The sequence below is a fragment of the Orcinus orca genome, chromosome 15, assembly GCF_937001465.1.
Source record: "Orcinus orca chromosome 15, mOrcOrc1.1, whole genome shotgun sequence".
In the NCBI taxonomy this organism is placed as follows: domain Eukaryota; kingdom Metazoa; phylum Chordata; class Mammalia; order Artiodactyla; family Delphinidae; genus Orcinus; species Orcinus orca.
Window position 1 is genome coordinate 80,922,818 of NC_064573.1, and position 27,780 is coordinate 80,950,597.

At 41.3% G+C, this 27,780-nt stretch overlaps 1 protein-coding gene, 1 long non-coding RNA gene and 1 pseudogene across 9 annotated transcripts in view; 1 reads left to right on the plus strand and 2 right to left on the minus strand.

Annotated features, from left to right (window-relative positions):
* TCTN1 (tectonic family member 1) overlaps positions 1-11,455 on the minus strand; it is a 29,084-nt gene extending 17,629 nt beyond the window's left edge. For 5 of the 8 annotated variants that reach the window (XM_033399940.2, XM_033440966.2, XM_033440967.2 and 2 more), the window contains exons 1-4: positions 11,139-11,454; positions 8,197-8,317; positions 2,234-2,364; positions 488-639 (exon numbers count right to left, since the gene is read on the minus strand). In XM_033399940.2, coding sequence (XP_033255831.2) covers positions 488-639; positions 2,234-2,364; positions 8,197-8,317; positions 11,139-11,436 — 702 coding nt within the window. In that variant the 5' untranslated portion in view covers positions 11,437-11,454. Of the gene's footprint in view, positions 1-487; positions 640-2,233; positions 2,365-8,196; positions 8,318-11,138 lie in introns of all 8 variants that reach the window. The other 3 variants (XM_033440965.2, XM_033440961.2, XM_033440968.2) reach the window with 2 other exon arrangements.
* A 3,835-nt stretch (positions 11,456-15,290) lies between these two features.
* LOC101286213 (60S acidic ribosomal protein P1-like) lies at positions 15,291-15,630 on the minus strand (annotated as a pseudogene).
* A 6,339-nt stretch (positions 15,631-21,969) lies between these two features.
* Positions 21,970-27,544, plus strand: LOC125961314 (uncharacterized). Its single transcript, XR_007471863.1, has 2 exons — positions 21,970-22,009; positions 27,482-27,544. It is a non-coding gene; the product is annotated as an uncharacterized LOC125961314 (long non-coding RNA).
* The last annotated feature ends 236 nt before the right edge of the window (positions 27,545-27,780 follow it).

Here is a 27,780-nt window from a genome sequence, read left to right on the forward strand (position 1 = left end):
AGTTACTTCCTATACCTCTGTTTTCCTCGTCACTTAAATGGAGACAATGACTTATCCTTCCCAGGGTTGTGTGCAATTATGTCTGAAAAGCTCTGCACAGTGCCTGGCACATGGGAAATTCTCAAGAAGTGGTAACTTTTATAGTGACGCAGGAAGATGCATAAAATTTGCATCTTTGCAAATTTTTTTTTTTTTTTGCAAAGAAAAAAGCACTTTGCTGCATCTTTTGAGGTGGAAAAGAAAAAATTCTGCAGAGACAAATGCAAGCTTACCACAGAATAAATGCCTCAAAACCCTATGTTAGAATTCAACTACTCAAGTTTAATTTTCATGATCTTTGATCTATAAGCATGCACATTAAGTTTTTTAGTTTATAATATGAATTCTGTGTCTCAGGAAAGCCCGTTTACTGGAAACAAACTGAAAAGTTAACTTACAAAGACAAGATATTTGTGACGGGATGAGTGGACTTAAGTTCCTGGCTCACCTCATATTTTGCAGTATTTGGAGCATCCGGTTTGGTTGTCAAGGAAACATCTGATTCTGCATTCGTTGAAAAACCATCCGATGTTTTCATCAATTTATCAAAATTGCTTTCATCAGGCACTTCCAGATTAATAAAGGATAATGCAGGTTTATCTGTTTTTAGAAAAAACATTTTAGATCAGTATAAAACATAACATGTATAGTATATATAACATATGTAGTATTTTGGAAACAACTTTCAGTAGCATTAAGGTTGATGTGAAGACACTAAAGTGTCTCTTTTTATATTCACTTTCCCCAAGATTTCTTGAATCTTATTAAATAAATAGGGTCTTTCTCTATTGTGGAAGCAATGGTTTCTAAAGCCTACAGGTAAAGAGCACAAGAGAAACCAATAATAATCAATCTCTTTCTCTGGCCCATGGACTGAGGCATCTGCTGCATAAACCTCTAAGGGACAACTCTCTCCAGATGGCTATGGGAATGAAAGACCCTGTTTCTACCCTCACACAGCCACCTCCAAAGCCCAGGAGGATAATGTGCCCTGTACATGAGAGGTGGGAGGAGGAGGGAACAGGCTGGTCTGTTCACTGGGCCTGTTATGTCAGAGAACATGACAATGACTGACCAGTCATTACCTCAGATTACAAATCACAGAGCAATCGCCTAAACGTTCAGGTGCAAAGGAACAAAATATAAAGACACTCTGAAAAGACGATAAAGTTAGATAAAACCATAAATGTGTCTCTGATCTTTGATATCTTGATAACATTTTACACTCACATGTACTTTGGAACTAGACACCTAACTGAGCTAAATGCTCAGATAAAAATAAAGATCCTGGGGGGGACCTTGAAGATGGCGGAAGAGTAAGACGCGGAGATCACCTTCCTCCCCACAGATACACCAGAAATACATCTACACGTGGAACAACTCCTACAGAACACCTACTGAACGCTGGCAGAAGACCTCAGACCTCCCAAAAGCAGAAACTAACACACCACTGTAGAGCAATTATACTCCAATAAAGATGTTAAAAAAATAAAAAAATTAAAAAATTAAAAAAAAAAAATAATAAAGATCCTGGGGCTTCCCTGGTGGCGCAGTGGTCGAGAGTCCGCCTGCCGATGCAGGGGACACAGGTTTGTGCCCCAGTCCGGGAAGATCCCACATGCCGTGGAGCGGCTAGGCCTGTGAGCCATGGCCGCTGAGCCTGCGTGTCCGGAGCCTGTGCTCCGCAACGGGAGAGGCCACAACAGTGAGAGGCCTGCATACCGCAAAAAAAAAATAAAGAAATAAAAAAATAAAGATCCTGTTTTCATGCAAATATTCTTAGTAAAAATAAAAGAGAAAAAGGGAACCTGAAACCAAAGCTGAACCTGATTCTCAACTATTAAATCAGGAGGAAATAAAGTAAAACACACACACACACACACACATACACACACACACACACACACCCCTAAATAAATCTAGATTCCTATGCATGTTTACATATTATAAACACCTTTGAAATAAAGTATGAGATTTCAAAAGATAACTACACAAGCACAATTAAAGAAAACGTGCATGGCCACAGGTTTATAAAGTTACTTGCAGTTGTCTGTGGAATGGCCTCAAGATAAACTCTAGCCAAACCACAGAATAACTGCTTTAAATCTAACAATGGGACATTTTTCCATAAAAGAATTTTTAAAAGAAAAAAATTTTCAGAGTTTCACAAAGTATATCACCATCAAATACTTACAGTTTGTAATGTGAATGCAGAAAATAGATGGATTGATTTGGTTAACAAGTTTAAATACTCTCTGAGGTGGGTCTGCTGTAAAATTCAATGAATAGATGGCTGCTTTTTGACTACAAAACTGACTATCACCCCTGAAAATTAAAAAAATAATAAGACAAAGTTTTAAGGCAAATGCACACAATCTTAGCAAGATTATTTTAAAACTGTCAGATGCTTGCACTATACTATGTTAACAACTACATGGAGGATATTTATGAAAGTGCGATGTTAGAATTGAATCCACTTTTATTTAGTTTATTCAGTGTTAAATTGTTTGGCATTTTAAACTTCTTCCTCTAACAGTGAAAATATGAAGACAACTAGAATCACCTTTAAGAAAATCTTGTCAAGTATGGAATATAGATCAGAGTATAATTTTGATGTAAATGAACCTTGCAAACTCTGACAGAATCAATTACATAAAATTTTGCAGAACTTCAGATTGTTTATAAGTACTCAGAATGGATCCAAAATTCCTAATCTTTAGAATAAAGCTGTCTTCACAAAGGATTGTGAGAATGAGAAAATGTAACGTCATCTGGAAGTTTCGGGGCTTAGAAGTTACAGTATAGATAAGTCTTCAACCAATCCCAGACTTAACAAACCCTAATCTATTTGATACTGATAGATATGGCATAGAGATATAACAAAAATGAGATATTACATACTGCTTTAAGGCTTTTTCTCACTTAATATATAGTGCCCAATATTTCCCATATCAAATATGTTTTTGTATTATTATACTAAATAGCTTCATTTATACCAATTTATTAAGATACTCCCAATTTTTTTAACCAATCCTCTACTGTTGATCTAGGCTGTTTCTAATTTTCCCCGATTATATATAATGCTGTAATGACATCCTTGTACATACATTTTTATTAATATCGCCATTTATTTCCTTAGGCCATATCTCCTGAAGTGGAATTGCTGGGTCAAAAGGTAGGTACGCGTAATTTAAGGCTTCTGGGACATACTGCCAAATCGCCTTCCAGAAAGGCAAGATGCATCCTTACCAACACTGTAATAATAAGAGCGCGTATTTCCTGTACTCTTGCCAAGATTGGATATTATCATTCAGTTTTTACCCTTTGCCAATTTCATGGGCAAAAGCCTGTTATCTCATTGTTTAAATTTGAATTTTCTCTTTTACTAGTGAGGTTAAATATTTTTCCATATAGTTTCTGCTTACTGGTATTTATTCTTCAGTAAGTTGACCATTTTTTATTAGAACGTTTGTCTTCTCATTGACTTATAATAACCCATATATATATATATATATATATATATATATATATATATTTTTTGGCTGCGTTGGGTCTTCGTTGCTGCATGTGGGCTTTCTCTACTTGTGGCGAGCAGGGGCTACCCTTCGTTGCGGTGCACGGGCTTCTCATTGCAGTGGCTTCTCTTGTTGCCGAGCATGGGCTCTAGGTGCGTGGGCTTCAGTAGTTGCAGCACGCGGGCTCAGTAGTTGTGGCTCGCGGGCTCTAGAGTGCAGGCTCAGTAGTTGTGGCGCAAAGGCTTAGCTGTTCCGTGGCATGTGGGATCTTCCTGGACCAGGGATTGAACCTGTGTCCCCTGCATTGGCAGGCGGATTCTTATCCACTGTGCCACCAGGGAAGTACCTGATTTTTTTAAAAAATAATGAAGTTGTCAATCTTTTCTTTTATAGTTTGCCTTTGGGTTTATGCTTAAAAGACATTCCCTAACCCAAGATTAATAAATGTTCACCTATATTTTTCATTTGCTCATTAATTTTTTTTAACGTTTCTATCTCTTGGTAATTTACTTCGATGTAATGCTATGAAGCAGGAACCTAACGTTTTTTGTTTTTAAATAATCATCCTACATCATTTAGGATGTAAATCCTACATCATGATCCAACCTTTACTCCACAGAGATGAAATACCATATTTATATTAAATACATAAGTAGAAAAAAACATAATACTTTTTTAAAAAGTGAGCTGGTGTAAAATCAGTACACACAACTGATTTTTGGCCTTTCTATTCTCTTCCAATGACCTACTAATCTGTCTTGAATTAATACACATTATTTTCATTATTATAGTGTTACAACTGTTTTAAACCTAGAAGTTTGCTCTTCTTATTCAATAACGTCTTGGCTGTTCTGTTTATTCTTCCAGATGAATTTTAGAATCATTTTGACACATTATCCCTCTCCCATCTGACTAGAATTACATTATAATAAATTGAAATGTATAAGTAATGATTCTTCCCATCCCACTACACAGACCGTATCTCTCCAGTTATTCAAATGTTTTATGTCTCACTATATTTTGAAGTTTTTCTTCACAAAAATTCTGAATAGTTAAGTTTAATTCTAACTATGTTAAATTTCTATTGGTGTTATGAATAGAATCCATTTCCATTATATTTTTTGAATGTTTATTGATGGGGTATTGATTTATTTTGTAACTGGCCTCTTTTCCAAATGCTCTGTATAGTTCTAATGGTATATCAGTTGTTATTGTAGGCATAAAGAATATTTTTGAAAAACTGTGAGTAGTATTAATAAGAAAAGATCCAGCACTGAAAAATCTACGAGTCCTACTGGGCCTTAAAGGATGAGTAGGAATCAGACAGAAAGGGAATGGGACACTAATCCAAGTACAAGAATGACATTGGCCAAGGATGGGTAATGTACTGATGGTATTTGGAAAACAGAGTACCAAAGGTGGGCTGGATGGTGGATACCAAATGGGGTTAGTAGGAAATAAGATCTGAAAGAGGCTGGGATGGATATGAATCCAGGTTATGGATTCTGTAGGTAATGAGAGTTTTTGAAGGTTCTTTAGCAAGTGAGTGATAAGTCGAGGCGTGAGCTTATGAAGAGGAACAAAGTAGGAATGGATAAATATGAGGGCAATCGTAAAAGACAACTCAGCAGAATGGGACTCTTCACCCCTCCCCTTCGAGTCAGGCAGCTCTCCAATCCTGTGCAGTGAATCAGTATCACATCCGTACATTTCTCTTTAGTCCCACTATCACAACCTTCAGGGGTAAAAGAGAGGGCACCTATTAATCCTCATCTGCAATAGCTTCCTACTTGGTTCCCTGTTACCAGGCCTGGGCCCTGTGATCTACTGTCCATGCTGCTGCTAAATTTATTAAGTTGGGTATCTAATGACCTCACTTCCCGGCCCCCTGAAGAATTCAGGAAAAATCCAAACCCCTCAGCATACACACAAAGCCCCTCAGAATTTGACCCCTGCCATTCCCCACACTCCTCTGGCTCCACCCTTCCCTAGCCATGCTGAGTTACCTGCAGTTAAGGCAACAGGCTGTATTCCTTCACCCCTATGCAGCTCCCTTGGCCTGGAATGCCCTTCCTGATTCCATGCTGGCCAACTTCTACTTGTTCTTCAGAACCCAGCTCAGTTATTTTCTAGAAAGACCTCCCTACTCCCACTCTCTGGATTAGATGCCACTCCTCTGAGTTCTCCTAGTGTCTGGGGCAGAAACTGCCATCCACTCATCTGTCTCCCTTATTCATGAGCTCTTTGAAGGCAAGACCATGTCTAACTCATCTTTAAATCCCTGGTACTGGCACACAGGAGGGCTCAGGAAAGGCATGGTGAGATGTGAAAGACGGCTTTAGATGTGAGAAGGCAAGGAAGAGACAGGAGCCAGGGTAGCCTCCAGGTTTCTGGCCTGGATTTCTGCCTGGGTAGAGAAAGTCAAAAGGGGATACTTGAGGGTCAGTTAGGGGTGGAGGGGAGAAATTCATTCATCCATTTAACTCATTTTTAATGAGGGCCAACTATGTGGCAGGAGCTGTGCTAGGCACTACTGGTAAATGGTATATAAAAGATAATTCTTACTCTCAAGAAGCTTACATCTAATGAGGAAAACAGACATTAATCCAATAATCTTAACAATAAATTTACAAGTTATTGGACGATAGGACTAGCTGATGACAGTTCAGCAAATGTAAATAAACTTTTTATGAGTTGGAATCTACATAACAAGAACACACAACTAATTAGAACTATTAGTTTTGATTTCAGTATTTCTACACTCCATATTCAGGAGAAAGTCACAAGCAAAACTAACTCAAAAAATTCTGAGGTCCTCTCCTGAGGGCACTACAAATTCAGCTCTAACTTCTAAACCATGAGGTCCACAAACCACACCTAATTTTGTAAATAAGTTTTACTGAAACATAGTCATGCCCATTCATTTACGTATTGCCAATGCTGCTTTTGCTCAACAATGGCAGAGTTGAGAAGTTGCAGCAGAGACCATTATGGCCTGCAAAGCTTAAAGTATTTATTATGTGGCCTTTTACAGAAAAAAGCTGGCTGACCCCCATTCTAAATAGTCTACATCTAAAATTACAATACTGGCTAATTTTTTTTAAACAATTACATTCTAAATAATGATCTCAGATTGGAGCAGATACCTCACTCTCAGGCTCCTGGTACTTACTAAGACAGGAAAACAGAATGATTTTCAACAAAGACTGAACTACAATATAGTCCAGCTAGACAGAAAAATAATCTGACTAGGGTTTCCCTGGTGGCGCAGTGGTTGAGAGTCCACCTGCCGATGCAGGGGACACGGGTTCATGCCCCGGTCCGGGAAGATCCCACATGCCACGGAGCGGCTAGGCCTGTGCGCCATAGCCACTGAGCCTGCGCGTCCGGAGCTTGTGCTCCGCAACGGGAGAGGCCACAACAGTGAGAGGCCCACGTACCACAAAAAAAATAAAAATAAAAAAAAATAATCTGACTACAACACCCCATGCTCCAAGCATTTTTACAATATCAGAAGTAGATTCAGGGCTTCCCTGGTGGCTCAGTGGTTGAGAGTCTGCCTGCCAATGCAGGGGACACGGGTTCGAGCCCTGGCCGGGGGGGGGATCCTACATGCCGCGGAGCAACTAAGCTTGTGCTCCACAACTACTGAGCCTGAGCTCTAGAGCCTGCAAGCCACAACTACTGAGTCCACATGCCACAGCTGCTGAGGCCCGCGTGCCTGGAGCCTGTGCTCCGCAACAAGAGAAGCCACGACAATGAGAGGCCCGTGCACTGCAGCGAGGGGTGGCCCCCGCTCACCGCAACTAGAGAAAGCCCGCACCGCAGCAACAAAGACCCAACATGGCCAAAAATAAATTAATTAATTAATTTAAAAAAAAAAGAAGTAGATTCAATTTCCCATTGGGCAATAAAATTTCCCATGGGAAAAACACATCACACTTCCAAAAAGCATTCAACCTATCAAGTTTCAATCGCTAAAACTTGATACAAGACTAAATGTAAATTAGCTATCTCTGAATAATAAACTGGTCCCATCCTGAATAAATTAACCTCTCCTAAGTGCTGCTATTTTATCTGAATTATGAGAAGCAGATAAATCAGAAGAGATTATTTCTTTACCTTATAATCAACTGGGAATGTCGTTTTCCATTATTCTCCTAGACAATGTGAACTGTGAGAATTCCTGGTAGATTCGTCCATCAGAAAAGTATAAACAAAGCTTTCCTATCTATTTAATTTTTTGTTCCAAGTATTATGTCTACAACAAAAGCTGTAAAATTAAACTGTACTTTTCACCCTAGGCTATACATGAGACTAATTCACAGATACAAAAATGTGACACCTTATCTGTTTACAAATCACAGTGAAACGTAATTCAGTATCTGAACACAGAGATTTCATTATACCCTTTGTAAAAAGTACACTCTCTCTTCTCTTTTGCCTGAGCTATCATCTGGCTGGATGCAAATAAGGGATAGACACTCTTGTACATATTGGTTTGGACAGCATGACTTCTGAATGATGCAAAATTCAGAAAATCAGGTTTGCGTTTTTCAGCCTGGGGGATTTTTCACTTTCTGTCCCAAAATTTTATAATCTTGGTCCAATTTTATCAAAGCTGCATGTGTCACAAACTTACATGACAACTGGGATTGAGCAGGCAGAAAAGACACTGAAATCCACGGAGCTGCAATCAGGATCACAACAGCAGTTGACATCACACAGTGCTGGAGACAAGTCACAGACACACAGAGCAGCAACTACAGAAACAAGAGAGGTGGGGTGCAGGGCGTCACAATCAGCAGGTAGTGACTGCCCCCCTGCCACTGCAAGGTACCAAAAATCCATCTCATACAGAAGGTCCATTTTACTTTTCCTATTGCACTTTGGGGGAAATTTGCGAAGTGAAAATAAGTCAGTTTGAGCACTCCTCCATCCAAGGTTTCCCCAAAGTGGATAATCATCTGACTCACCTGGAAAGTTCTGTTTGTATTCTACCTAGAAAGACTCTGATTTGGTAAGCTAACTATGAAACCAGACACCTGTTTTTCAAAAACTTTCCAGGTGATGCTGATAATTAAAACAGGTTTAAGAACCACCACAGTAAATCGATTGCCTGACCAAAAGAACCACCAGTTTAACACTGCAGACTCCTGAGCCCCTCCTCCAGAGATTCCAATTCAGAGGAAGGGCCCACTTAAGGCTGCCAAGAATCAGGGTTCTCTATCTTGTTCCTCTCCTCAGACGTCAACTGCAGCTTTGAAGCTGAGCCCACATTCACAGGCTATTGGCCAAGAATCAAACTGGCTCAAGTTCTTTGTACTTGGGATCCTAGAAATATCTTTCATAATTCAGACAATAAAAGCATGGGAAGAGGTAGGAAGCCCCACTTAGCAAATTTTAATTTTTACTAATGATGACTACCTGGATTTTTAATTCCCTATTTTAGTCTGTCAAACAGGGGGGCAAAAAACTTTTAAAGAGATAGCAGAGCATGAGAATGATAAATACTGAACTCATGGTAGTTTAATTACTGCTGGAAGGGAGGGAATAATATCAGTGCTTCAATCTTACCTGTAATGTTTTTTCTTTTTTTGAAAAAGGATTTCATGCACAAACAAATTTAAAAAAGGGATCTCAAGCAAATGTTGGTAGACAATACATACAACATTCTTATTTGCATTTATGAATTATTTTACAATGTTTCCCTCTAGCCAAGGACTCCTCTGTGTGCTTAGAAGTGTTGAGGCACCCTGCCTTATGTGTTCAAAATTAATGTTGATTTGTTTTACAAAACTTAACGCCTTTGTAAGTAGGTAGCTATAAGACTACTAGGGACAAAGCAATAGTGTTTAATAACTTTACTTAGGAAAAAAAAAGGTCTCTATCCATGTGAGTATACTTAATCAGCCAACAAGTATCTGTTGAGCACTCCCAGGGTCTAAGTAGCACTCAGCTGCTCTTCCAAGCCTCTTCACGTCTACAGGGTACTAATGAACAGAGCTCACATTCAAGATGAAAGTTATCATCCTTCTCTTCCACCTGTAACCCATTCTGCAAACGGCTGCCCAGTTCTCCACTCCCAGTCAGTCTCCTGCTACAACACGTACCCAGGGTGTGACCTAAAATCAGGCAAGTAATTCACTAACATGAAAAATGGGAATAACCCAACATCCTAAGGTTGTTATAAGGATTAAATGAGATACATCACAGACGAAATGCTTAGCACAGGGGCTGCTACACAGTAAGCAGTTAATAAATGCCAGCTGTCATTTATTATCATTACTTGCACAGGTCTAAACAGAGGCCCTTTAAAAAGACGAAGGAAAGTGTAAATTCACCCTCCCATTTTGGAAAAACAGCCCTGAACACCTATTAATGATGGTTCATGAACAGCTTCATTTTGGGGAGAAAGTGCATTAACAGATGAAATATTTACATGGATAAAAGACAACTCAGTCCAAAAAATCTTAGAGAATTTCAGATATTGAATACTCTGCTGTATTCTGTCCCAATTTATCACTTAACTTCCCTAATTCATCAAATAAATAGTTTTGATATAAAACAAAGCTTTTTTTATATTGAAATAGCAAATATATTTCTCTGTACTTTTTCTCAGGACTACTCATAATTTATAAAGGAGAAATAATGGTTCAGTAACTGAAGTCCTAGAGTTCAGAATGTCAGCCAATGATGACTTTTCTATCTACTAATACTGAACCTTACTCAATTTAAGAAAAGATCTTTTTCTCTTAAGAAGGGATAAAAAATACTGCATACCTATTGGAGTTACAGTCAGAGGGCTTAAAAGGGATTTTTTTGAGATCACAAACCCCTTTGACAAACTACTCACTGCTACGAACTCTCACCCCAGAAAAATGCATATTCACAAAAGTTTGCACTCTATCTTGGAGTCACAGCTATCCCCTGAAGTCATCCATGTCGAATCAGATTACTAAATAGTCACCAAATGTGTGACTCAAGGATGAGATCACTTTCTGAGAAATATGTCAATTATCCCTAAAGATGAATCTTGAGAAGTGGATATAACCCCTCACCCCATAACTTCCCACCTCCAACTCAACACAGGAGGAATCCTGGGTTCTTATAATTCAAGTCAACAGACAGGGGCCTTGACCTAGTCACTTTCAGTAAACTAGACTTTTTGCGTCTCTTTTTGATAAGTGAAAAGTTCAATGTATCCTATGCACTTAATTCCCACAACTGTCTACAAACTTTCGATTTAATTTCGTGTTCAGCTGCAAAGCTGCAAGCAAGTATTCATTCATTATCACCTTTAGCGTTAATGTTGTCCAAGACCACTGCAAGTACTTTCAAAGCTTTTTATATTGTCCCACTTGGGCTCTCTGAGCCTCGGTTTTCTCATCTGTCTGACAGTGAACAATAACATCTACCTCTAACGGTTGTTGAGAGAATTAATGCCTATGAAACACTTAGCAATGCCTGCACACAAGTGGTCAATAAACGTTTACTATCATTATTATTACATCCTCACCCGGGCTACCACCCCCCGCAGTCTGGATCACTGTAGATCCCCAGGAATTGGCACTTGGTACCCACCGTCCGTGACCGGGGTGGGCCTGAGGTCGGAGGAGGGCCTGGGAGCTCTGGGGGTTTCATGGGGCCTAGGAGATACAGCAGGTCGGAAAGTCGTCGGGGCTGGCTTCGTGGAGCTCAGGGCCTCCGTCGTCACCACCGGGGTGTCCCCGGCCTGGGCGCTCACGGAGGCCCAGCAGTCCACGAGCAAGAGCAGGAGCGGCGGGAGATCCCGCAGCCCCATCACCAAGCGGAAACCCGCGCAGCTAGCAGCCAAGGACCGCGCGCTACCTGGCAACCGCGGCGGCTGGGTGCGGGGCATCACGGGAAGGGTAGCGAGAGGACGCGAGAGGCTGGGGGCGGAGGGCGGGGCCTGGGCGAGGCGGGCGGAGGGCGGAGGGCGGAGGGCGGAGGGCGGGGCGGGGGCGGGGCGGGGGCGGGGCCGGCACAAGAGGCGGGGATGGGGGCGGGGGAGAGGGGCGGGACTGTGGAACGCGGGCCCGGGGCAGTGTGAAGCCAGTGGACACCTGGGGCTTGTGAATCCCGCATGTGGTTTCCAAGCGGACTGCGGTACTTGTTTAAAAAATGCGGATTTCCAGGTTCCGCCTCAGGGGATTCTGAATCAATAAGCCTAGGGCAGGGTCCAAGGATCAATATTTTTAACAAATGTCCTAATGCAACCAGTGGGGGGGACAGAAATTTGGGGACCCACTCTCCTAAAGCTACTAAATAGGGCTTTTTGAAGGAGCAGAGATCACATCACTATCCTTGAATTTTCTCTGTCTCACACCTGTCGACACTTTCTTTGCCGTTTTTGTTTTAGCCCACTTAGGCTCTCTGAGCCTCGGTTTTCTCATCTGTATGACAGGGATAGTAACTACCTCTAGGGCTTGTATCCCAGGAAGTCGCCAGATAACTTCTGTTCACTGTGTTGTGATAAGGGGACAGATGAAAACTTAATAACTTTTTCTACAGACAAAAAAAATTGACAAAAATTAAATAGAATGATTTATAGGTGTTAAAAGGAAAAAACAAGGCAAATCTACTGTAACTCTACAAAATGAATTGAAGACCACAAGACTCAGGGAAGCCCCTCAGTTCTAAGCTGCCATATTTATAGAAGTATTCCAGCCCAGGTATGTTGGCTATATCTTTGATACTTAATCTCCTTACAATTCAGAAGTGAATGTGAAAATACTTAAACGTATCATGGTAATTATTCAGGAAACACATTTTTCCAATTTGGAAGAATGCCAAGGGAATTCCCTGTTGGTCCAGTGGTTAGGACTTGGCGCTTTCACTGCTGGGGGCCTGGGTTCCATCCCTGGGGAGCTAAGATCCCACAAGCCACGGCGCAGCCAAAACTAAATAAATAAATTAATTAAAATTAAAAAAAAGAAGAATGCCAAAACAGTATATATACCTAGTTTATTAAATTTATACAGCAAAGCTAAATCATCAAAATGACATCTTTAGCACCTTCCTATGGCATTCCAGAGAAAGTGTATAAAATATAATTGGATCAAATGTGTAATACAGATATTTCCAATTCTTTTCTACAGAGGATTGTTTTAACATCCACCTGAAATTCTGGACCACTTTTAATAATGCTTGTATGTAACGCTTTCCTTTAAAAAAAAAACTATTATTTTCCAAACCTTCATCTCACAACTTCTAAATCCAGGATGACTTGTTTTTCAATCTTCTCTTTACTTCCAGGCCTCTACTTTCTTTTCTATACCTTAGTATCTGTCAATCATGTTGTCCTATTTTCTGTTTTGAAATTTTAGGCTGTTGGATTAAATTTTGATAAAGTGACCGTCAGTTCTAACATTTTCGAGTTTATGGTTTGGGAAATAATCTCACCACCCCTTTTGGTTCAATCTCAAACACTCCGTAGGTGGCCCAAAAGTAATTTTATGACATTTTATACAGTCAAGATGAGGGCTGCATCAGCTCAGATCCATTTTGCAAACCTTGGGAACATTGAAACTTTTCATTTCACAGCCGACTCCTTTCTGCCAGGTTTTTTTTTCATCTTTCAACCCAAAGGATCCTTTCTCTCTTCCTTGTCCCCCGGCCTTGGCAGATTCCCTCATTAAGATGGAAGGACACAAAGAATGGCCAAGATCTATTTCCATATTTTGTCCAAAACTGCAGCATTTGCGTTGTGCGTAAATGTTTGTGATCTAAAATGTCCATCTGTTTCTCTAGGATTATTGGCATTCTCAATTCCTTATAGCCTGTGCCAACGTTGGGAGGAATCAAGACAATTTCAGCTTTTTGGAATTCTGCACTTGGAAGCTGCCGCACGTGAGGAGCCTGAAAAACCAAAGACAGGAGTAGCTGGGTGGAAAAATAGCTGAGTCTGACTTCATATAGCAGTGATACCCCTCTGTCTTGGTCTTTGGTGTGGTTTGGGGTGAGTTGACTATTATTGTTGTTATTATTATTGCTAAAGTCGTGGCTTCTAATCTGTCTAAAACTAAGTATGCAGTTTTGCCTATGATTAAGTATATACACCCATCTTTATACATCCGAGCCAAATATTTTACAAATAGGGAGGCAGAATCATTAGGCTTTATAAAGGGATTTCTTAGAACGACAGGAGATGAAGCCTGTGTGAGGAGAAAGGACTGACTCTATTGTTTTGACTGAAGTGAACTGTCGAGTAATTCATTTCTAAATCAACACCCAGAAGAAAATAATCCCCAGCTTCTCTCCTCCTTGCATTTCCCACATGCCTAGTCAACCACCAGATACTATTCTTGTTCTTCAAATGTTTTCTGAAACATTATGGGGGCAGAAGGGCTATTTGAGCAGACTTCACATTCTTGAAAGGTCTCAAATTTACAAGTTTGACCTTTACTGAAAGTGAAGTAATAAATACAGTCACAGCCATGCATTGACAAGAATGAAACAATTCTTTGTTTACCAGACAACTTTAAACTTGCATCCTATTATTGGACCATACTGAAGTTTGAATAAACTAATCAGCTTTTTAAAAATTAATTAATTAATGTATTTATTTACTTTTATTTTTGGCTGCGTTAGGGTCTTCGTTGCTGCATGCGGGCTTTCTCTAGTTGTGGTGAGTGGGGGCTACTCTTCATTGCGGTGGTGCGCCGGCTTCTCGTTGCGGTGGCTTCCCTTGTTGCGGAGCACTGGCTCTAAGCACGCGGGCTTCAGTAGTTGTGGCATGCAGGCTCTGTAGTTGTGGCTCGCAGGCTCTAGAGCACAGGCTCAGTAGTTGTGGCGCACGGGCTTGGTTGCTCCGCGGCATCTGGGATCCTCCCGGACCAGGGCTCAAACCCATGTCCCCTGCATCGGCAGGGGGATTCTTAACCACTGTGCCACCAGGGAAGTCCCAACTAATTGGCTTCTTAAGAACAACTTTAAAGGGCTTCCCTGGTGGCACAGTGGTTGAGAGTCCGCATGCCGATCAGGGTACACGGGTTCGTGCCCCGGTGCAGGAGGATCCCACATGCCGCGGAGCAGCTGGGCCCGCGAGCTATGGCCGCTGAGCCTGCGTGTCCGGAGTCTGTGCTCCGCAACGGGAAAGGCCACAGCGGTGAGAGGCCCGCGTACCGCAAAAAAAAAAATTTTTTTCAGATTGAAACATTTCAATCACAATAAAAGGTACAAAAAAGACCACTGTACACTGCACCGAGATCATTCAGATTTCACATTTTTCCACATTTACTCCACATTTCTTTTTAGTCGGTTTTATTGAGGGATAATTTATATACAGTATAAATTTTTGCATACAGTTTTTTATATACAGGTTTTCTCATGCACCAATGTACAGTTTTTTTGGTATACAGTTTTATGATTTTAACTAACACATACAGTCATATAACCACAACCATAATCAAGATACAGAACAATTTTACCACGCAGAAAATTCCCCTCATGCTCCTTTATAGTCAGCCCCTCCTACTGTCCCAGCCCTGTAAGACATTGACCTGCTTATTTTCTGTCCCTGTGATTTTCCCTTTTCCAGAATGTCACATGGATGGAATCATACAGTATGTACCCTTTTGAGCCTGGCTTCTTTCACTTAACCTAATGCCTTTGAGATTTATCCACATTGCATGTATCAACAGTCGGTTTCTTTTATTATTATTATTTATTTTTAAGAGCTCAGCTTTTTATTGACCATGTTACTAAAGATGTTTAGTCAAAAAGACCAAAGCCCATGTCATCATCGGACTCTTCAGATTCTTCTTTCTTTGCTTCTACTTTCTTCTCAGCTGTGGCAGCAGTGGTGGAGGGAGCAGGATCTCATGCTGGGGCAGCACCAGCTGCTGGGGCAGGTCCACCAGCCCCCACGCTGCAGATGAGGCTCCCAATGTTGACATTGGCCAAAGCCTTTGCAAACAAGCCTGGCCAGAAAGGTTCAACATTTACACCAGTGCTTTAATGAGGGCATTGATCTTATCCTGGGTGACCATCACCTTATTGTCGTGCAGGATGAGGCCGAGTAGATGCAGGTGAGCCCTGAGACGGAGGCCATGGTACGGGCCAGTGCTAGGCGGGGGCTCGTCACCAGATGAAGTGAGGGCCTCACCCCAAGGCAGCCTTAGCTTCCTTGGAAGGACCGAGCACCTTAGCAGCAGCTGAGGAAAGGGGTGTTTCTTTTATTACTTTTATTATTATTATTATTGTAAAAAAAACCCACATACCATTAAACACCATCGTAATCATTTTTAGGTATACAGGTCAGCAGTGTTAAGTGTTTTCACATTGTTGTGCAACAGATCTCTAGAACATACATCCAGAGGAGTGTGGGGTGATGTTTCATTGTGGTTTTGATTTGCATTTCTCTAATAATTAGTGATATCAAGTATCTTTTCCTGTGCCTATTGGCGATTTGTATATCTTCATTGGAGAAATGTCTAGTCAGGTTTTTTGCCCAATTTTTAATTGGGTTTTTGTTACTGTTTTTGAGATGTAGAAGTTCCTTATATATTCTAGATATTAACCCCTCATCAAATATGTGATTTGCAATTATTTTTCTCCCATTCCATAGGTTGCCTTTTCACTCTGGTGATTGTTTCTTTTGACACACAGAAGTTTTTAAGTTTGATGTAGTCCCACTGTTGCCTGTGCTTTTGGTGTTATATCCAAGAAATCATTGCCAAATCCAATGTCCTGAAACTTTTCTCCTATGTTTTCTGCTAGGAATTTAATAGTTTCAATCTATTTTGAGTTAATATTTGTATTTGGCATAAGGTAAGGGTCTAATTTCATTATTTTGCATGTGGATATCCAGTTTTCCCAACACCATTTGTTGAAGAGACGGTCCTTTCCCCCTTATATAGTCCTAGCACCACTGTTAAAAAATAATTTGGCCATATATGCAAGAGTTTCTTTCAATCCACCCCTTTCTATTGCTGACAAGTATTCCATAATGGATATACCACCATTTCTTCATTCATTCACAAGTTGAAGGAATTTAAGTTTTTCCAGTTTTTGGCAATTACAAATAAAGCCACTATAAACATTCACATACAGATTTTGTGTGATTTTCATTTCTCTTGGGTGCATACCTAGGAATGAGATTTCTGGGTTGTATAGTGAGTGGCTGTTTAATTTTATAAGAAAATTCCCAACCTTTTCCCAAAGCGACGTACCTTCTGCATGCCCACCAACAGTGTATGAGACTCCAGTTGCTTCTCGTGCTCATGAAAACTTGGTATGGTCAGTTTTGTTTGCAATTTCATTTTTAGCTATTCTAATAATTGTGTGGTGGTATCTCACTGCAGTTTTATTAGTTGGCTTTTAATAAATCCAATCATCTTGTAATGGCACATTTACATGGCATTTTAACCTTGGGGTTAAAATGAATTTGTTAAATGTTAAATGAAGAACTTAACTCTTCATTTTTCTGTAAACAAAGAGCCTCAAAAAATGAAAGTGGGCTTCCCTGGTGGCGCAGTGGTTGAGAGTCCGCCTGCCAATGCAGGGGACACGGGTTCGTGCCCCGGTCCGGGAGGATCCCACATGCCGCGGAGCGGCTGGGCCCGTGAGCCATGGCCACTGAGCCTGCGCATCCGGAGCCTGTGCTCCTCAACGGGAGAGGCCACAACAGTGAGAGGCCTGCGTACCGCAAAAAAAAAAAAAATGGAAGTGAGCTGACCTCTTGGTACCACTGAAGGGCACTGCTCACTCCTGCCCCACTTCAATTTCTGTTTCCATGTTGTAAACATGTTTTCATCGTTTTGTTCTCAGGATCTGCAGGTAGGCCCGTTTTCATCCACCCCTTACTGGCAGCCTGTGAGTGAGTTCTCCTTGAGGCCTGAACCTGCTTCATTTTACCTGGTCATGGGGTCAGGCATTTCTGCTACAGCTTGTTTAAAGACTTTACCTTTTGTTAACCCAAATTTGTTGGAAAGAATGTGGAGACCAAAGAAAAGCAAATACAAGACTGCATAAGCCTATGTCAAAAGCCCCAACCTCACACTGTTAAAGCATGTTCTCCATGCCCCAAATCAGAATCCATGGTCTGACAAGCATGCAGGTAGTTAAGAAGACAATTTAAAAATTAGAATGTCCTGGAAACATCAGAATTATTATAGTCATAGTTATGAAAAATCTGGATGGAATTAACCCTAAATCCAAACCCCAGAATCCCCACCTCTACATTATTGTCCACTTATTAGGGGGGGAAAAAAAAGATGGCCTGGTAAGAAAAGATGAAGTTTAACTAGGTCTGTTTGGACAAAGACTTAAATTGGTACCTCTTTTTGATAGGGATCATTTGTGTATTCCTTAAGACGAATAATGAAAGTCCGTCCAGTCTAAATCTAGCTGTAGTTTCTCCCTCAGAGGGCAACTGCTTACTATAGTGGGATAATAAAAGATCAGTCATATTTTAACTTCTGTCACCTTCTGAGATGAATCAGCCTAAAAGTTTCCTCTTAAAATGTTCTCTGCAAGACATAAGAAGCTGGTAGTTGTAACAGTTTCTGGGGAGGAGGAAGGAAGGAGAATCGATCTTCAATCTATTTTGCACGTGTTACTTTTCACTTAATAACTAATTTTTTGTTTTGGCCATGCCTCCTCGCTTGCAGGATCTTAGGTCCCCGACAAGGGATTGAACCCAAGGCCACAGCAGTGAAAGCGCCGAGTCCTAACCACGGGACCACCAGGGAACTCCCAATAACTAATTTTTAAATTAAATAACCACAACTGAAAAAACATATGTTCCCTCTCATAATCACATCATCCTTATGTTCCATTAGGGGAAGCATTTGGAAACTAGGGCACAAATCCTTTCCTCCTGCCAGCCTTGCCCAACATCTACTGCTCAAACTAGACATGAAAGCAAATTTTAAATCTTGTGAACATTTTTCAAGTCTAAAAAAAATTAGACTCAAACAAATTGTGTAGTCTTCTATGGCTGTACTGTAAGAAGTGTTTACTTTGAGGACTTAGTGAAAATACATCTCACTGTTCTTGAAATTTTTTAAAGAGATGGCACGGGGGAGACCCAGGTAACTTCTGTTGGTCATCTGGTCACTATGACTTGGAGGCTGGCCTTGGGTTTTGACATTTCAGAAACAAACTCTTTCCAGGTCAGCCCAGGATTCCTGGGTCATGGTAAACACATCTTCCATAGATCGAGAGAAGTCTATTATTGATCCTACTTATCCTTCAAATTTCACCTCCTCCAGGAGGCCCTCACAAATTTTGGAGCAAGACCAGGCTGTTACTCTTGTTCCATCCCTTATCAGCTGGGTGACCTTGAGCAAGTTATTTAACCTCTCTGACAAAGTCCATCATACTGATGTTTCCAATTAAAATTAAGACTAGAGGGGTTTTACTTAACCATGTTGACCATACATATTTCCTTTCTTCCACACCATAAAGCTTGGTTCTCAAAAACTCCAACATAATTTATTATTTGTCCCAAAATACACTTAGCATAGTGCTAAGTCTCAGAATAGCAATACCAATACTACCACCAAACACATGATTATTAAAAAAAAGTTCCGATTTTTTTTTAGCTGCACACTTTCATTTAACCCCTCTGTTTTTAGCATGTTGCCTCAGCTCCATCCTTTTCTCTGACTGTGATCTCTGAACCTAGAGCTGTCACGTTTCAAGTTCTCCAAAGAATAATCTTTGCAGGGATTGGGGTAAGGAGTCACAGGAGGGAATCTGGGGTTAACAGCTCCTAGTATAGATGTACAGTTAATGATCTGTTTTCAGGGGAATTCCCTGGCTGTCCAGTGGTTAGAACACCTTTCACTGCTTTCACTGCCAAGGGCTCAGGCTTACTCCTCACTGGCCTCCCCTTCCTAGGGTTTCTCCACTCAGTTAAATCATCCATCTACTTCCTACCTTCTGAAAAGGATTTGACATCTCTCATGAGCAGTCATCTTCTCTCCTGTTCTCTGTGAGTTTAGACCTTTTGGATCCCTTTTCTATCATTTTAGTAGTGTTCAGGAGAGAGCAGAGATATCTGCATGGGTTCCATTCGCCATGTTTCTATGTTTCCTATAAACATTTTCCATATCAGGCATAGTGAGGTAGTATAGTGAAATGATTAAACACACGCATTCTGAAGCCACGATGTTTGGGTTCAAACTCCTAGTTTTGCCACCTTCTAGCTGTGTAACTTGGTCATGCTTTCTCTGCTCAGATTCCTCATTTATAAAATGGAGATGACTAGTGGTACCTACCGCAAAATTGTGTGTGCGTGGGATGGTGCTGGGCACTTATTAAGCACTCCAAAGGCTTTAAATGTTATTAAAGAAAGGGTGCAGGTTTCCTTAATTGTAAAGGACAAAATGATGTTGATTAATTCTGTCTTAAGCTAAAGGAGAAAAACTGATTCTCTGGTAATCTTGCCTTGCAGTTGACTGTATTTTCCTCGGGGCCTAGCAGTTCTGAATCTTGCAGTTTCACTGTTCTTCCTGCAGGTGGCAGCCTTTGTCACCAAAACTTTGTTCCTCACACGGGGCTGAGCGTGAGGAGAAAACAAACCCTCTGTCTTTAGTCTTTCATTGGATCTATCATTCAATCAACAAATATTTTACTGACCACCTACTATGTGCCAGGAACCAGGGAAGCAGCAGTGGTCAAGCACACACTATTGCTGCCTTCTCAAAACTTGCAGTTTGCAACAGCTGTAGAACTTAATTCAAAGAAGCTCAGAGAACATCGCAAGAAACCCTTCCATGTGAATGTACTATTACTATGAGGCTCAAGCCCTAACTGGAGTCCTAATTCCAAGACAGAATGCCCTGTTGAGCAAAATGACGTTGTAAAGGACATTACTTAACACCAATTATTTTTCAGGCCTCCTTGCCCTTAAAAGGAGATGCATTGAGACAGTCACCAATGCACAAAGCGGGTGCTGGGGTGTTGAAGTGGGTGGACAGGAGGATTTATGAATTATAGGCCAGAGATGACAACTCTCCAAATGTCCCTCAACTTTTAAGCCAAACGTCTCCTTTTTAAGAAAAATTAGCCAAATTTTGCAAATAAGACCAAGAGAGGGCAGTGTAGCTCTTGCCATGTCATCTAGGACGTTGATTAACAAGCCCACCCAAGGATTAATTCTCTAGCAGGGGTTGGCAAACTTTTTCTGTAAAGGTCCAAGATAGTATATATTTTAGGCTTTTGGGCTATCTGCTCTCTGTCAACTACTCAACTCTGTCATCATAATACTCTGTTGTTTAGAGCAAAAGTAGCCTTACACAATATGTAAACAAATGGATGTGTCTGTGGTCCAATAAAACCTTATTATAAATGCAAGCAGCAGAGCCAGATTTGGCCCACTGGCCATATATGTAGGCCAAGGAACGTATTTTTGTTTGCTTAGCTATTTACTATTTATTAAAGGCTCAGATTTTTGTCTGTTTTGAGTTCCAAAGTATTCCTTTCCAGTATAAAAAAGAATCCCAAAGCTTATCATTTTTTATTACCCTGCAGAGATTAACCAGTTTAGTATCTAAGACCCCCTCCTCAAATATCTACTTCCTCAAAATGCTCTCTGAACCAGCTTCACCATCTTACTGTTTCCTCTTTAACAAGGTGAAGAAATTTTTGACATGTGATTATTCTCTATTTGAATGAGTCATGTTTAGACATTGTTGTTTGTTATACTTTTGTTGTTCCCTGGTAATTAGCAGTAAAACCTATTAACTAAGAGCCCTGTGTTACCATGGAGGATAGCAAAGAAAGAAGGAACTTAGGAACTGCATCTCATTCTGTTGTCAAACTCAGAGGACAGAGGAGGGAAACCCCCTGTGAAGGGGAACAGAGTTTTTGTGCCTTTAGCAAGGAATTAAAAGCCAATATAACTTGCCCCCAAATTCCCCTCCCCTCAGCCTGCATAAGCTTTACTTCTTTATACTTCCAAAAATGGACTGTGGGAGGAGTCATTCTATCTTACAGTTGATCTGTAGGTTTTCACTTCCACATTCAGTACTGAAGTCCTGGCCTCCTCAAATTGACATTTTTTTTTTTCTTAGCCATGAGGCTTGTGGGATCTTAGTCCCCCAACCAGGGATCAAACCTGTGCCCGCTGCAATGGAAGCACGCAGTCCTAACCACTGGACCACCAGGGAATTCCCTCAAATTGACTTTTTAAAGCAAGCCCCACACTGAGGTATTATGGACTGAATGCTGTGTCCCTCAAAATTCATATGTTGAAGCCTTAACCCCCAGTGGGACTGAAATTAGTGATAAGGCTTTGGGGAAGTAACTGAAATTAAAGTCATAAGGGTGGGGCTCTAATCCAATAGGACTGTGGCCTTATAAGAAGAGGAAGCCACGTGAAGGCACTATGAGAAGGTGGCCATCTGCAAGCCAGGAAGAGAACTCTCATCAGAACCCAAGTATGCTGGCACCCTGTTCTCAGACTTCCAGCTTCCAGAACTGTGAGAAAATAATTTCTGTTCTTTAAGCCATCAAGTCTGTGGTATTTTGTTATGGCAACCCGGGCTGACTGAGACATCGCCAAACTTATTCCAGCCCAGGACATTTGCATTTGCTCTTCCCTCTGCCTGGAATGCCCTTCCTCCAGAACTTTATTTATTTATTTATTTATTTGGCTGCACCAGGTCTTAGTTGCGGCACACGGCATCTTTGTTGCCGTGTGCAGGATCTTCCTTGCAGCATGTGGGATTCTTTAGTTGCGGCATGCAGGCTCTTAGTTGTGGCATGTGGGATCTAGTTCCCCAACCAGGGATCAAATCCGGGCCCCCTGCATTGTGAGTTCAGAGTCTTCACCGCTGGACAGCCAGGGAAGTCCCCCTCCAGAACTCTGTACGGATGGCTGTTTTGCTCAAATTTTCACTTAGATCTCAGTTCAAATGACACCTATTCAGAGAGGCTTTCTCTGCCCACTGTAATTTAGCCTCCCCATTCCAGTCATCTCCCTGATTACTAATGAAATTGGGTCTCTCTTCATATGTCTATTGGGTTTTCTCTTCTGAAATGCCTCTTGTTAAAAGATAAACTGAGGCAAATCAAAAATTTTAATAAAACTAACACAATATTGTAAATTAACTATACTTCAATTTTTAAAAAGAAAAAAATTTAAGAGTTTACTTGAGTAAAAATCAATTTGAATAGGGCAATGCCAAACCAGAAGTGGTTGGGTGTGCTTCACTGACAGGAGCTAGGGGCAAGACTTTTTTTGTTTGTTTGTTTGTTTGTTTGTTTTTTGTGGTACGCGGGCCTCTCACTGTTGCAGTCTCTCCAGTTGCGGAGCACAGGTTCCGGACGCGCAGGCTCAGCGGCCATGGCTCACGGGCCCAGCCGCTCCGCGACATGTGGGATCTTCCCGGACTGGGGCACGAACCCGCGTCCCCTGCATCGGCAGGCGGACTCTCAACCACTGCGCCACCAGGGAAGCCCGGGGCAAGACTTTTATTGAGAAGATGCAGAAGCAAAGCAAGGAAATTATTTGATTGGCTGTACTTAAGTCGTTGCCTTATTTGGGAAAGACTATTTGGCTGTTTGTGATTGGTTGTCTTTAGGTTTCCATTTCTTAACCTTGAGGCATTTACTTTTCGGCTGGCTAATGCAGGCTGCTAAGGCCTTAGAACCACCTCAATCTAATGGCCTCCTTGTTTAATTAATTTAACATACTGTTGGGCATTTTTTATATTTTTCTACTTTTCTATTGAGTTATTTCTTTTTCTTTACTAATGTGAAGGAGTTCTTGATGTACTCTGGATACTAATCCTTTTTTGGTTTTATGCATCACAAATACTTTCTCTCAGGCTGTGGCTTATCGTTTTTCTTTAAGTATTTTTTTAATGGTGACTTTTGTTATGCAGAAGCTCTAACCTTTTAAAAAATGTTAACTATGGTAAAACATGCATGACATGAAATTTAAGACAGCATTTCTTTCTTAACATCTTTATTGGAGTATAATTGCTTTATAATGGTGTGTTAGTTTCTGCTTTATAACAAAGTGAATCAGCTATACATATACATATATCCCCATATCTCCTCCCTCTTGCGTCTCCCTCCCACCCTCCCTATCCCACCCTCCCTATCCCACCCTCCCTATCCCTCCCCTCTAGGTGGTCACAAAGCACCGCTGAGCTGATCTCCCTGTGCTATGAGGCTGCTTCCCACTAGCTATCTATTTTACATTTGGTAGTGTATATATGTCCATGCCATTCTCTCACTTTGTCCCAGCTTACCCTTCCCCCACTCCCCATGTCCTCAAGTCCATTCTCTACGTCTGTATCTTTATTCCTGTCCAGCCCCTAGGTTCTTCAAAACCTTTTTTTTCTTTTTGTAGATTCCATATTATGTGTTAGCATACGGTATTTGTTTTTCTCTTTTTGACTTACTTCACTCTGTATGACAGACTCTAGGTCCATCCACCTCACCACAAATAACTCAATTTCGTTTCTTTTTATGGCTGAGTAATATTCCATTGTATATATGTGCCACATCTTCTTTATCCATTCATCTGTCAATGGACACTTAGGTTGCTTCCATGTCCTGGCTATTGTAAATAGAGCTGCAATGAACATTGGGGTACATGACTCTTTTTGAATTATGGTTTTCTCAGGGTATATGCCCAGTAGTGGGATTGCTGGGTCACATGGCGGTTCTATTTTTAGTTTTTTAAGGAACCTCCATACTGTTCTCCACAGTGGCTGTATCAATTTACATTCCCACCAACAGTGCAAGAGGGTTCCCTTTTCTCCACACCCTCTCCAGCATTTATTGTTTGTAGATTTTTTGATGATGGCCATTCTGACTGGTGTGAGGTGATACCTCATTGTAATTTTGATTTGCATTTCTCTAATGATTAGTGATGTTGAGCATTCTTTCATGTGTTTGTTGGCAATCTGTATATCTTCTTTGGAGAAATAAGACAGCATTTTAAAATGCATGGTTCAGTGGCATTAAGTACATTCACATTGTTCTGCAATCATCACAACCATCCATCTCCAGAACTGTTTTCATCTTGCAAAACTGTAACTCTGTACACATTAAACAATAACTCCCTGTTCTCTCTACCCTCCAGCTCCTGGCAATCACCATTCTACTTTCTGTCTCTATGAATTTGATTCCTCTAGCTACCTCATAAAAGCAGAAACATATAGTGTTTGTCTTTTTTGTGTCTGGCTTATTTCACTTACCATAATGCCCTCAAAATTCATCCATGTTGTAACATGTATCAGGATTTCCTTCCTTCTTAAGAAAGAATAATATTCCATCATATGTATATATCACATTTTGTTTATCAGGTCACCCATCAATGGACACTTGGGTTGCTTCCACCTTTTGACTATTGTGAATTATGCTGTTAGGAACATGGGTATACAAATATCTTTTTGAGGGACTTCCCTGGTGGTGCAGTGGTTAAGAATCTGCCTGCCAAAAAAAAAAAAAAGAATCTGCCTGCCAACACAGGGGACACAGGTTCAAGCCCTGGCCCGGGAAAATCCCACATGCTGCGGAGCAGCTAAACCCGTGCGCCACAACTACTGAGCCTGCGCTCTAGAGCCCACGAGCCACAACTATTGAAGCCCAGGCACCTAGAGCCTGAGCTCCGCAACAAGAGAAGCCACCGCAATGAGAAGCCCGCCCACCGCAACGAAGAGTAGCCCCCGCTCACCGCAACTAGAGAAAGCCAGGGTGCAGCAACGAAGACCCAATGCAGCCAAAAAAAAAAAAAAAAAAAAATCTGCTTGAGTCCCAGCTTTCAATTCTTTCAGGTATATACCCAAAAGTGGAATTGCTCTATCATATGGTAATTCTGTTTCATTTTTGAGGAACAGAGTCTGCACCATTTTACACACAAGAGCTCCACCAACAGTGCACAAGAGCTCCATTTTTCCTACAGCCTTGATAACATTTCTTTATTATCTGGGTTTTGTGTTTTTTAAATAGTAACCATCTTAATGTGTGTGAGGGGGTATCTCTTTGTGATTTTGATTTGCATTTCCCTGGCAATTAGTGATGTTAAGCATCTTTTCCTATGCTTATTGGCCATTTGTTTACCTTCTTTGGAGAAATGTCTATTCAAGTCCTTTCTCTTTTTTTTGGGCTGTGTTGGGTCTTCGTTGCTGCATGCGGGCTTTCTCTACTTGCAGCGAGCGCTGGCTACTCTTCGTTGTGGTGGTGCGCGAGCCTCTCATTGCGGTGGATTCTCTTGTTGCGGAGCACGGGCTCTAGGCACGCGGGCTTCAGTAGTTGTGGCTCACGGGCTCTAGAGCGCAGGTTCAGTAGTTGTGGCACACAGGCTTAGTTGCCCCGCGGCATGTGGGATCTTCCCGGACCAGGGCTTGAACCCATGTCCTCTGCATTGGCAGGCAGGTTCTTAACCACTGCGCCACCAGGGAAGCCCCTGCTTTTGCTTTTGACCTCTGGAATTTACTCTTGTATATGTTGTGAGTTAGGGATCCAATTTAATTTCTTTTTCCCCCAGAGGGATTACCAATGTCCTCCCACCACTTTTAAAATAATATCTTCCCACAAATCTGTAATTTTACCTCTATTTCCTCTCGTTTCCACATAGGTATGAGTCTATTCACCCTCTTAATATCTACCTAGCTGAGCCTTCAAAATCTCATTTCCCGGGAATTCCCTGGCAGTCCAGTGGTTAGGACTCCATGCTTCCATTCTGGGGCCAGGTTCGATACCTGGTCGGGGAACTAAGATCCCGCAAGCCTCGGGGCGTGGCCAAAGGGAAAGAAAAAAAATTTTTTTAAGTATAATTTTAAAAAACCAAACTCATTTCCCTTTCATATCTGTCTGGTCTGTCTACTAAGATCACAGTTTTAGCTTTAAAAAATCTCTGCCCTGCTGAGGAGAGTAATCATTGTGAAGATGGGAGCAAGCTGGAAGCAAAGACTTTTGAGACCACAGAGGAAAAGCATCCTACAGGGCACAGAAAACCTGGGTGAAGTCAATTATACCCGCATTGAAAGAAAATTCCAAGCAAAAAAGAGCAGTTTAAGGAGTGCAAACATCCCCCCCCCCTTCTCCTCCCGGAACCAAGGATTCATGCCCCACAGGGGGCAACAGATGGGAGAAGACAGAAATCTGCTGTTACCTCTGCCAGTCTCACTTCCAGATCTATGTGTCTGTTTCTCTTTAGCATGATTAAAAATATTGTAAATTAAAAAAAAAAAATCCCTGCCTTCCTCCAGTTTAGTCAGTCATTCTTCTTTTATTTGCCTTTCACTCTTCCACTGGTTCTGTTCTGGTAGCATGACAGAAGCTGTTTTTAAAAACTGTTATATTTGAGGTATATTTGACATATAACATTACACTAGTTTAAAAATAATTTGATATTTGTATATATTGCAAAATGATCACTACAGTAATTCTAGTTAACATCCATCACCATACATGGTTACAAAAAAAAATGTTTTTTCTTGTGATGAAGACTTTTTAGATCCACTCTCAGCAACTTTCAAATATGCATGACAGAATCTTTTTTTTTTTTTTTTTTTTTGCGGTACGCGGGCTTCTCACTGTTGTGGCCTCTTCCGTTGCGGAGCACAGGCTCCGGACGCGCAGGCTCAGCGGCCATGGCTCACGGGCCCAGCCGCTCCGCGGCATGTGGGATCTTCCCGGACCGGGGCACGAACCCGCGTCCCCTGCATCAGCAGGCAGACTCTCAACCACTGCGCCACCAGGGAAGCCCCAGAATCATATTTTTTAAAACAACCTAGTTCTTCCTTGATTGCCTGAACAAACCTGTTTCCCAGAGACAAAGTCTTTTAGGCATAAGCTTCATTAACTGCCTTCTTAGCTTTTGGATTTTCATTAGCTTTCTCTACCTCAACCCCAGAAGAAGCATATCTCCTATATAAGGGTCCTGTTCTATTCATTTGTTTTCGCTAACAAAATATGCCCCCATTCTGCAGGTAAACTCAGGGTCTTGGCTCCCCAGATCCAAAGTCATGATCAAGGCTTATGCAATTAACAAATCAGAGCAAACCTCGATCCCAGTAGTGGGGTGAACCTTACCAGCATGTGACAAGCCAAATGGAATCAAGAGATCAGCCCCTTCACAGGTTCTGCTCATGACCCTGAATGAAGCTCAGAACGACCTACAGAAGGACAGATTTGCAGCATCCACCTACTATTCCCTGTGTTCATGCTGTAAAAAGGCTACAATCTCACAGACAAGATCTCTGTTGACTCCAGAATTTAGTTGTCTTTG